This window comes from Lactuca virosa, chromosome 2 (assembly GCF_052849685.1).
Source record: "Lactuca virosa cultivar CGN04683 chromosome 2, Lactuca_virosa_CGN04683_v6, whole genome shotgun sequence".
Lineage (NCBI taxonomy): Eukaryota > Viridiplantae > Streptophyta > Magnoliopsida > Asterales > Asteraceae > Lactuca > Lactuca virosa.
Window position 1 is genome coordinate 255,392,557 of NC_136427.1, and position 12,966 is coordinate 255,405,522.

Here is a 12,966-nt window from a genome sequence, read left to right on the forward strand (position 1 = left end):
TGCTCAAGGACATTCCATTTTTCCGGAAAAGATCATGAAGACGCGTTTAGGCACATCGATGAAGTCAAGGACATTGCAAATTACTTAAATGTTCCAAATGTCTCGCGAGAAGCAGTGTTACTCAGAATGCTTCCAGAAATCTTCACAGGAGATGCAAATATCTGGCTAAAGTCCCTTGCACCTAGAGCAATTACAACTTGGACGAATCTACGCGAAACTTTCATTGAGAAATTTAGACCACCATCAAAAATAGCCAAGCTCAAGAAGAAGATAGCAAACTTCCAACAAAATGATGGCGAGTCTTTGTTTGAAGCTTGGGAGATGTATAAAGGCATGCTTAGGAATTCCCCCAACACGATCTCAATGTGCAGCAAGAAGTATCTATCTTTTACGATGGGGTAAACGTTACAACAAGACAACTCCTTGACTCTCAAGGTCCAATGACAAAGAAAGAACCGACTATTATTAAGGAGTTGATTGAAGAATTCGCAAAACATTCATGCGCATATCATAACCCACGAGAAGATGTTACAAGAGGCAGGGGAAGTTTGGATGGAGGCAATGAGAACATGGTAGCGGTTATGGCAAAATTAGAATCAATGGACCGGAGGATGACCAAGATGGATCAATCCATCCATGCAATTCAGGGTGGATGTGATAATTATGGTGGACCGCATTTGACAAAGGAGTGTGACCTTGATGAAAACGGAAATCGGAAGGTGCAAGCTTGCTATTCAAGTGGAGATAGGTACAATGAAAACTGGAAGAAACCAAAGAAGGAGTGGCTACCCTATGATAAGTATCAAAAGGAGAAAGAGGAAAAGTATAGGCAACAAGGTCGCGGGTTTACCAAAAGGAGGAACCACCTCCCGAAAAGAACAATGGATTTGAAGCCATGCTTTCCCGAATTGCAGTTGCATCGGAGTAGAGACATGACGTTATTGATATCGCCATTCGAAATAAGCAAACCTCCATCTGAAAATATTGAGCAACAAATCGGTCAAATGTCTAAGCAATTCAATGAGCGTTTACCGGGCAGACTTCCAAGCAACACGAAACAAAATCCGAAGGCGCATGTCAAGGCCATCACAACAAGGAGTGGTAAAATTATTACCCCTTTGACTCCTATTATTAACAATAATTCAGATGTTGTGTAGGAACCGAAAAATAAAATTCAAGACAAGGCCACCAAACCACAACCATAGCATGGTGAAGAGCCAACCACGGAATGGCCGACTGCTGAAGGCAATAAAACTCCTCCGGTCAAGACATATCAACAACCGCTACCATTCTCGAGCCGAGCCAAGCAAGACAAGAAATCCAAAGATTACAAGAAGTTCTTGGAGCATATCAAGGCCCTTCAGATCAACATTCCATTCATCAAAGCAGTGGCCCAAATGTCAAAATATGCTAAATTTTTGAAGGATCTTCTCACGAATAGAAAGAAGATGGAGGAGGCAACTAATGTAGTCTTGAACGAGAATTTCTCAACCGCTATGTTGAACAAGTTACCTAACAAGATGGGGGATTCAGGAAGCTTGAAAGTCCCATGCCAATTTGGGAATTTGGCCACAAGCTACACTCTTGCCGATTCGGGAGCTAGCATGAATCTTATGCCCTACTCTTTCTTTAAGAAATTGAATCTTGTGGAGCCGAGGCCAATTCGCATGGAAATTCACCTTGACAACCAGACGGTGACTTTTACAAGAGGTATATGTGAGGACTTATTGGTTAAAATTGTCAAGTTTGTTTTTCCTACAGTTTTTGTTGTTTTAGATATGGAAGAAGACAACCAAGTTCCGATCATTCTTGGAAGGTATTTCCTAAGCACCGGATGGGCCTTGGTGGACATACAAGAGTCCAAACTTACCGTTCGTGTTGGAGAGGATGCTATCACTTTTGGGGTGGGTAGAGCAATGAAACATTCGAAGATAACCGATGACACGACTTTCTCGGTGGACATCTTCGATGAGGTGTTGGAAAATGAAGTGAATGGGTGGAAGGACAACAATTCAGAGGGGTACATGGTTCTGAAATAGAATGATTTTGATGTTGAACGTGACTTAGAAGAATTAGAGAGGCTTCTGGAAGAGAGTGAATTTGAAGAACTTAAAAAGCAACCGAAGACTCGCCACGGCGTGGCAATACCTTTGCCACAACGTGGTCACCTAAAAACTTGCGATCAGTCAGCCATTTGAAATGACTACGAAATGGCAGGCAGATGCCCACGTCATGGCGACGGAACAGAAGCCGAAAATCTAATTGAAGACCTAGCCGAGCATCTGGAATACGCTTTTTTGGAGGAAAATGAGCAGAAGCCTGTCAATATAGCAGCTGATCTTGAGCCTGAAGAGAAGAAGAGTTTGGTTGAAGTATTGAAGAAACGCAAAATGCTATCGCTTGGAAGATTACCGACATAAAAGGAATTATCCCTGCATATTGCTCGCATAAAATCAATCTGGAAAAAGACACCAAACCGGTGGTACAACCACAGAGACAATTAAATCCAAACATGCAAGAAGTGGTTAAGAAGGAATTGATGAAATTGATGGATGCCGAAATAATATATTCCATTTCCGATAGTCCAGGGATTAGCCCAATTCATATAGTACCGAAAAAGGGTGGCATGATGGTGGTAGTGAACGAGAAGGACGAGCTTATTCCGCCACGAACAATAATCGGTTGGTGAGTGTGCATCGATTATCAAAATTTAAACGATACCACTTGCAAAGACCATTTTCCCTTACCTTTTATTCATCAAATACTCGAGCATTTATCCGATCATCTTTATTACTGCTTTTTAGATGGCTTTTCAGGGTATTTTCAGATTCCCATCGATCCACGAGACCAAGAGAAGACGACATTTACGTGTACAAGCGGGACCTTTGCCTGTCGTTGGATGTCATTTGGATTATGCAACACACCGGCCACATTTCAAAGATGCACGACCGCCATCTTCCACGACATGGTGGAAAAGTTCATGGAAGTTTTCATGAACGATTTTTCTGTTTTTGGTTCATATTTTAATGATTGTTTGGATAACCTTGACTTGATGCTTGCTATGTGTGAGAAGACCAATTTAGTCTTGAATTCGGAAAAGTGTCATTTTATGGTGAAGGGAGGAATAGTTTTAGGTCACAAGGTTTACAAAGTGGGAATTGAGGTGGATCATTTAAAGATCGACACCATTACTACATTACCTTCTCCAACAAACGTGATAGGGGAACATATTTTTTTGGGTCATGCGGGATTTTACCGTCATTTCATAAAGGATTTTTCAAAAATCGTTTCATAAAGGATTTATCATAAAAGAGTACCACGACATAGTGATCACCAACCACACTGTGGTGAATGGAAACTTCTATATTATAGAGTTACTTGGCGGATATGCGATTTTAATGATCGCCACGCCGTGGTGCCTAATTGTCACGATGTGGTAAGCTAATTTCGGGTTTTATAAATAGATTGATTCCTCTAATGGGTTTTATATGTTACAAAAATCTTATTTCGGCGGAAAAACTTAAACCCTAAGTTCACATGTAACTTAATGGATCTATGTTTTCACTATGATTTGCAACAAACAATTGAATATCAAGAACCCTATCAGTATATTTCTATTTTAGAAATTAAGAAAGGGTTTCTAGAAATTACATACCTTTTATTATAGCAAATAAACAAGTATTCCTTCTTGATTGGTCTTCAAAAAGCAAGCACCAAAAGTATCGTGCCCCTAATGGCTCACACCCAAACCCTAACAAATAGAAGCTTTAGAGGAGAGATGAGGAGAAGGAAGAATTTTGGATCTAAGGCTCTTAGAGAAGTCAATTCCGAAATTTGAAACCCTTAAGGGTAACATATAGGTGTTAGGAAGGTTGTATATAATGCATTCTATTGCTTCCCCCCCCCCCCCCCAAAAAAAAAAAGTTGTATATAATGTATGTTTTCTTTTAGATAATCCTAACCCTATTGCTCCCCCCCCCCACCCCACCACAAAGGCATTCTAAGTTTCCTTAAAACCCAAGAACGTCTCTAGAAACCCCTCTAGAACCGTCCTCCTCTTAGAGGGTTCTAGAATTGGTCAATGTTCAAATTTTGAACATTGTCATATTTAGTCCTTCTGCTTTTAATTAATCCAATTAATCCTAAAATTAATTCCAATTAATTTCTTATTAATTCTTAATTAAACAATACTATTTCTAATTAATATATTATTCTCATAATATATTAATAAATCATTTATTTTGATTTCTAATTAAGTTATTAATCATATAACAAATTAATAAATCAGTCTCTCTCTCTCTCTCTCTCTCTCTCTCTCTCCAAAAAACATTCTAGTCAATTACTAGGTTTGAGGGCAACCTAAAAGGACTTTGCTAATAATTCAAGACTATACTAATTTAGTTATTGACTTAGACACCTAATCCAACAACATCTACGAGCTCTGTCAAGACTCTCCTTATCCTATGCATTCGCAAGATCGGGACTTACAGGAACAAGATTCTTGGCAAAAGGCCGTTGGAACTGGGGAAGCGATGCAACAATAGAAACAAGGGTAGGCATGGAGGCATCATTCATAGAATACAACAATACTAGAACAAACAAAATGAATATTGTTATAAAGAATCATAGAACAAGATACATATGAAGTGAGAGAGGAACGCAAGAGGCATACCAATCTATTGAGAAGTGTTTGGAGGAACACTAGCAGTGAGCTCTGGCAAAACATCATCTCCAAATACGGGGGTCATATCAGATGTTTCCACGGAAATCAAATTCGAGCTCGTAGGAAAACTCGAATTAACCAGCAAGGATCCACGGTGACGATTTTTGACTCAACATTAGACGCTTAAAATAGGCCAAAACCAGCACCAAAGAGCTTATATTGAAAAATAGTTGCAGCAGTTAGAGTAGATGGAGTCCGATCCTTCGATGGTAAAAAAATAGACTCCACAACATTTCGATTTTATGAAGTCAAAAAGGTAGAAGCATCAAGACCCAGGGGCTCAACCTCAAAGGAAGGAACATTTTCTTCGGCATGCTTAAGGTCAGTATCGGTAACCACCAGACATTCGTGAAGAACGGTTGTTGCAAGTTTTTCATATGCAAGCTCCGGATTGATAGGTTCAGAAGAGGAATGACCCCCAAATGACGGAAAATCACATGGTTTTGACTCACTCCCACGAGTGGTTCTCTTACACTTAGGAGAGGAAAAATCGATTACCTTGTCAGGACAATTCATCACTCCTTCAAGAGAAACAATCTTTTCCCCAAATGCTTTCCTCTTAGACCATAACGTTGACCTAATAGATGAAGGTAGGGGTTTCATGTTATCTGGTTCCGTCTTAACAATGTTCTTGGAGGGAGAAGGAATCACATGCATAGTTGTTTCTTGAACAGTAAAATTCATCGCAGAGTCCATACTAGACTCCGACTGAGACGGAGAATTAGGAATGGTAATTTCCTCCGTGACTAAATCAAAACTTGCCAAAAGTTTGCGATGCAACCGTTCCAACAATGTGACTTCTCGACCTGCTAGGGTCTCCACATGTTTTCTCCCCAATTTATTCCAGTAAGAACTCATCCCTGCCATACCCAACATTACTTCGTCAACGCCAGTCCACTTCACGTAATTTTCCGATAATAGATCCACAATACTCTGTTCTTCCTGAGTTAGATCGGGAGAGGGGTCAACAGCCTTGTCGGCGGTAACGTCATATGCCGTGGGCCCAAAGAAAGCAGTAGAAGCAATAAAAAAGAATTATTCCCTCCAATATTTTATGGATGTAGGAAGGCCATCACAGATCTCTACCAAGCAATGACGAAGAGAAAATGACACCCAATCACCATTCGACATAGGAATGTAAAAATGGCGAAAAATGGTGATGGATGGCATAACATCAAGCGCAGAGCACATCATCACGAAACAAATGATTTTTTGAAAACCATTTGGGGGTAATTTGGGCAATGTGGAGATGATAATAATCAAGGGTTGCCTCCAAGAAATCAAACGCCGACAGTCGTAAGCCTGATTTACAGAATTAGGAATGGTAAAGAATTAGGAATGGTAATTTCCTCGGTGACTAAAGCAAAACTTGCCAAACGTTTGTGATGCAACCGTTCCAACAAAGTGACTTCTCGTCCTGCTAGGATCTCCACATGTTTTCTCCCCAATTTATTCCAGTAAGAACTCATCCTTGCCATACCCAATGTTACTTCGTCAACGCGAGTCCACTTCACGTAATTTTCCGATAAGAGATCCACAATACTCTGTTTTTCGGGATTCAGATCGGGAGAGGGGTTAACAGCCTTGTCACCATATGCCGTGGGCCCAAAGAAAGCAGTAGAAGCAATAAAAAAGAATTCTTCCGTCCAATATTTTATGGATGTAGGAAGGCCATCACAGATCTCTACCAAGCAATGACGAAGAGAAAATGAAACCCAATCACCACTCGACATAGGAATGTAAAAACGGTGATGGATGGCATAACATCAAGTGCAGACCACAACATCGCGAAACAAATGATTTTTTAAAAACCATTTGGGGTAATTTGGACAATATGGAGATGATAATAATCAAGGGTTGCCTCCAAGAAATCAAACGTCGACTGTCATAAGCCTGATTTAAAGAACATCTGATATACCCCAACAAATCCTTCATGGGCGTCAACAATGGCATTCCCCGGTGAGGACGAAATTCAGGATCGATATGATACTTTTTCATAATATCAACAAGGGTTTTTTTGAGAAATTTTGGATTTCATGGTATGAATGTTTGATACTTCTTTGCTATCCATGATGATTCAAGATGAAGAAGAAAAAGTAGAAAGCAGTTTGAAGAAGAAAGTTGCACGAAGTGATAAAAATAACCAACCAAAAAGAGTTATTTATAGGAGATTAAACGAAACCGCTTTTACGAATGGACAAAGTGGCCACTAAATATTGTAGACTCTCTAAATGGAAAAGAACTGAGTAGATGGACATATGAAATGATGAATACTGCAGGCCGCCGAACCGTCATGTCAACATTCAATTCAGGTGTTTGTTCTTATCCGGCCCTAACGATTACTTTAAAAGTTTGAATCGTTACTCTTAGAAGAAAAGTAACAATCCAAATTAGGGGGACTTAATAGGGTATAACCTAGCCTAAAACTATGTATATCCTTTTTACATCGAACCATGTATATACCGAACTAGGTATATACCAATCCAAGTACATACAAAACCAGGTACATACCGAACTATAAGAGATAACGAACAAAGTACGAGGATACGTCACAACAATATCATAGTACATAGGAACTCACAAAAAACATGTTGTACAAGGATGTTTGACTAATGGGTTCTCAAAAAAACAAAGAACATATGTTAAACGGATAACAAGTACATACGAGTGTACCTAGGGGTGGCAATTGTTGACACGACACGACAAAAATACACGACACGAAACGAAATTGGGACGAAATAGAAATTTGAATTCGTGTTCGTGTCGTGTTCGTGTCAAGTGTAAAAAACACGATGTCGTGTTGTATCGTGTTCGTGTTCAAAATTCGACATGAAATTGACACGATTTAGCATTTATTTGTCGTGTTTTTCGTGTTATGTATGATTAAATATTAATTAAATAAACTAATTGTTATATTATGTTATCTTTGTCGTGTCGTGTCGTGTTTGTCGTTTTTTAATTTGTTCGTTTTCGTGTTAGTTAAAAAAACACGACATCGTGTCGTGTCGTGTTCGTGTTACGTAAAACATTGTCGTGTGGTGTCGTGTCAGACAAAAACACGACACAATGGCCCGATTTGCCACCCCTAAGTGTACCTTCGGGGGTGTGACCATTAATGCGATAAGATGGTAGACGTGCTCGGCATAGGAAGATGTTACGACCTCCCAACGTCAACTATAAATAAACAATGAAGATCATTCTCCAATGTACGCACCTTCTACCAACTGTTCATAATCAATTATACCCTAAATACTTTCACTCCCTCACGATTCTATATATCGTTGTTATCATTATAAATCCTTTTTTGACTTTGTCATCAGAGCGTTGGCCCGGGATCCCCTCCCGGTCAACCAGCTTACGAGTTTGTTTTCTGTCTCTAGGTTATCCATATTACTAAGGAAGCAACTACCCTTATAGACGATGGAAGGCGAATCCGGGGGCGCATCATCCTCCATTACGAAGTGGTTCCTAATTGGCCACATTTTGGTTCCTGCTGTAGGAATTTTCTTTTTTTCATTCTTTCCACTTTAACCCTATTTACAATATCCCACCTCTTAACTCATTAAGCCCCTATTGCACTCAAAACTTATTCATTTTATAACACCTATTTAAGTTGTAATACTTCTCTTTTACAACATTATAAATTTCACTCAAAAATCAAGATTTACTCAAAATGACAAAAATACCATTTTCGCATAAACACTTTTATTACAATATTACTTAACCTTTAATACAAACACCTGCATATTTTACATTACTACCGTCTCATAGATTATAATTTACTGTAAAACAAAATGAGTGTCACATCACAACTCATAAAACTGTAAATCAAGTTGTGTAACAAGGTTAATCAAATGATCTAGGACCAGTAATTGAACGAGATATAATAAGGTTTCTCAAGTTTCACAAAGAGACTTGTGTTATTGAAAAATATATTATAAGATTTGCTGGATTTCGACAATATCTCACTAGGGAGAGCTTATATTTGTAGGGTTTCTCAAGATCGTGGGTGTTAGATGATTGGTTTGACCAAATTCGATTATGAAAGACCAATTACCGAATTTCATGATGAAAGACCAATTACTATGGTTTCAACCTTAGCATAACTTGGAATGTTTAGTTGGAGTTATAAATGATAAGAAATTGGAATAATAATGATTAAAAACCATGGATCAACGATGGAATGATAAGTCATTGAAATCGTTCATAATCCATTATTTAGTGAGGAGTCATTTCATTTTTCATTTTACATAATTAAACCAACATTTCCTCTTTAACAGAGGATATGAATCAGTAACATCTTGAGGTATGACATGGATGGGTGTAAAGATGACTTACAATAGTTACTCGTTCGGTTTGGTGTTCAACAAATTGATTAAATGAATATTTTATACCTAACACATTTGTGGGGTTCGGTTCGCTTAAAAAAGGAATTGAATTAAGCCCTGTGTAAGAAGAATGGGATAAAAAATTTTGGGTCTCCAAGAAACTTTGATGATTTAATTAAATCTATTCAAAGTTATAAGTGAGGAAATTAACAATTTGATTCTTTCCTTATATGTGTACAAAGAATGGAATTTTTTTCTTGGGTCTCCAAGAAACAAAACATAAAAGCCTTTATGTTTTCACAAAAATATCGGTTTTACCCTTGGACGTGTTTTAAGTCTAGTAAAATCAGTTGTTTTGTTTAATTTGTTCATTTATACCATTTTAGTCGGTTTCTAGGTAACCTACCGGTTACCTAATGCCAGTAAAACCCTTGAGTTTTCAAAAATGTTCGGATTTATCCTTAACTTTTCAAAAATATTCGGATTTACCCTTACTTTGATTATTATTATTATTATTATTATTATTATTATTATTATTATTATTATTATTAGGGAAAATGACATTAAAGCCCTTAAGTTTTCACAAAAATGTCGGTTTTACCTTTGGACGTGTTTTATGTCCAGTAAAGCCCGAAGTTTTGTTTAATTTGTTCATTTTTACCCTTGTAGCCGGTTTCCAGGTAACCTACCGGTTACCTAATGCCAGTAAAGCTCTTGAATTTTAAAAAATGTTCGGATTTACCCTTAAGTTTTTCAAAAATGTCCGGATTTACCCTTACCTTGATTGTTATTATTATTATTATTATTATTATTATTATTATTATTATTATTAATACATTTTTAATTGTATAAAAATATTTTTTACATACATTTTTAAATGAATAAAAAATTTTCATACGTTTATAATACATTTTTATACATATTATTATTATTATTATTATTATTAATACATTTTTAAATGTATAAAAATATTTTATACACACATTTTTAAAAATGTATTTATTTGTATTTAGTAGGTATAAGTATAAATATATATATTTATTTCATATAAAAATATATTATATACATATAAATATAAAAATACATATTTATATGGTTTATATTATATAAAAGATATAATTATATGTATTTGTACATATTACCAAGTATAAATATGTATTTATTATCAAACATCATACTAAATAGATAAGCAAAATAAATATTCGTCAATTAAAAACATAACGTGACAATTATAAAACCCTCGTAATTAGAAAACCTCAATAAAAACACTCGATTACAGATAAGATTTAGTATAAAATTTGAAAAAACCTCTATTATTCAACTATATTAGGTTAATAGTGAGTAGATAACAATAAATGATCAACAAATAACACTCGTAAATGAAAAATACATAATATAATTAAAAAAACCCTCGACAAAAACACTTATATTAGTACTAAATACATTTAAATACTAAATACAAGTACATACATTTTTAAAAATATATTTATATTAGTAAAAATATTTTTATACATTTAAAAATGTATGTATAAAATATTTTTATAAAATTAAAAATGTATTAATAATAATAATAATAATAATAATAATAACAACAACAACAATCAATGTAAGGGTAAATCCGAACACTTTTGAAAAAACTTAAGGGTAAATCTGAACATTTTTGAAAATTCAAGGGCTTTACTGGCATTAGGTAACCTAGGTAACCGGTAGGTTACCTGGAAACCGGCTACAAGGGTAAAAATGAACAAATTAAACAAAACTTCGGGTTTTACTAGACATAAAACACGTCCAAGGGTAAAACCGACATTTTTGTGAAAACTTAAGGGCTTTTATGTCATTTTCCCTTATTATTATTATTATTATTATTATTATTATTATTATTATTATTATTACTATTTTTATAATAAATTTTTAATAAATTTTTAAATGTATACAGATATTTTATACATACAATTTTAAATGTATAAAATTATTTTTATTAATATAAATATTTATATATAAAAGTGTATATATATATATATACACTTTTATTTAGTGTTTATATACATTTGAAAGCCTATGTATACCTTTAAAAACGTATTTATATATTAAAAATGTATTTATTTGTATTTAGTAGGTATAAATATATATTTATTTCATATAAAAGTATATTCTATACGTATAAATATAAAAATATTTTTAAATATTGTATAAAAATATTTTTATTAATATAATTATATTTTTAAAAATATATATACTTTTATTTAGTATTTATATACATTTGAAAGCCTATGTATTCCTTTAAAAACGTATTTATATATTAAAAATGTATTTATTTGTATTTAGTAGATATAAATATATATTTATTTCATATAAAAATATATTGCATACATAGAAATATAAAAATACATATTTATAAGGTTTATATTGTATAAAAGATATAATTTAATGTATTTGTACTTATTACTAAGTATAAATATGTATTTATTTCATATTTATATGCATATGATAGTTTTTATACAAAATAAATACATATTTTTATCTAGTAAATACAAATAAAAATATTTTTAAATGTATAAATATGTTTTTAAATGTATAAATACGTTTTTATTGTATTTAATATATATATTTATTTGTATTTAATTGCGTTTAATAGATATAAATATGTATTTATTTTATATAAAAACTATCATATACATATAAATATGAAATAAATACATATTTATACTTAGTAAGCAAACATCATTTTTTTTTGTTTTGGTTGATGAATCACCCAAAGAATTAAAAAATATTTCGTTTATATGTATTTTACCATATAAATATGTATAAATACATATCATATACATATCTATATGAAATAAATACATATTTATACTTAGTAATATGTACAAATACCTATATTTATATCTTTTATACAATATAAACATTATAAATAGATATTTTTATATTTATATGTATACAATATATTTTTATACGAAATACATATATATTTATACCTACTAAATACAATTAAATATATTTTTCATATATAAATACGTTTTTAAAGACGTACATTGGCTTTCAAATGTATATAAATACTAAATACAAGTAAATATATTTTTAAATCTATAAAAATATTTTTATACATTTAAAAGCGTATTAAACGTATATAGTAATAATAATAATAATAATAATAATAATAATAATAATAATAATAATAATAATAATAATAATACTCAAATTAACAATCAAAGTAAGAGTAAATCCGAACATTTTCTAAAACTTAAGGTAAATCCGAACATTTTTGAAAACTCAAGGGCTTTACTGGGATCAGGTAACCGGTTATCTGAAAACAGGCTAAAATGGTATAAATGAACAAATTAAACAAAACATTCGACTTTATTGGACCTAAAACACGTCTATGGGTAAAACCGACATTTTTTTGAAAACTTAAGGGCTTTTATGTCATTTGCCTTTAAATGTATTCAAAGTTATAAGTATGTGAGAAAATTAACAATGTGATTCGTGCCCGATAGATGAGATTCTTTCATTTTAGGATCCATTTATTTTTGTTAAATCTAGTGTAATGTATGCCGAGTAAGTTGTTAAGTTGTTGTAATTATGGAAGGTGATTGAGTGTTTGTCAATTTCAATCTCGTCAAATCACCTACAAAGAAACTGGATAACTTGAATATAAACTAGGAGTATGATGAAAATTGAAAAAATTATTAAAAGTTCGGTCGATTATATATATATATATATATATATATATATATATATATATATATATATATATCATACATACTTATAAAGCTAGCATTTTTCTTGAATCCCATGCATTTGAAACCCCATTTTTTAACTTCCTCAAACCACATTCATTTGAAACCCCCTTTTTAACTAATACAACTCAAAAGTTTTCTTAATTATGATTTAACACTCAAAAGTTTTATAACTTAT

At 33.3% G+C, this 12,966-nt stretch overlaps 1 protein-coding gene and 1 non-coding gene across 2 annotated transcripts; one reads left to right on the forward strand and one right to left on the reverse strand.

Moving 5' to 3' along the window:
• Positions 1-255: 255 nt before the first annotated feature.
• On the reverse strand, positions 256-361 carry LOC145161750 (small nucleolar RNA R71). Its single transcript, XR_013738627.1, has one exon. It is a non-coding gene; the product is annotated as a small nucleolar RNA R71 (small nucleolar RNA).
• Positions 362-1,448: 1,087 nt separating this feature from the next.
• On the forward strand, positions 1,449-2,039 carry LOC145158414 (uncharacterized). The gene is made up of 2 exons (XM_079077319.1): positions 1,449-1,710; positions 1,762-2,039. The coding sequence occupies exons 1-2, from the start codon at positions 1,449-1,451 to the stop codon at positions 2,037-2,039; spliced, it is 540 nt and encodes a 179-aa protein (XP_078933445.1).
• Positions 2,040-12,966: the final 10,927 nt, after the last annotated feature.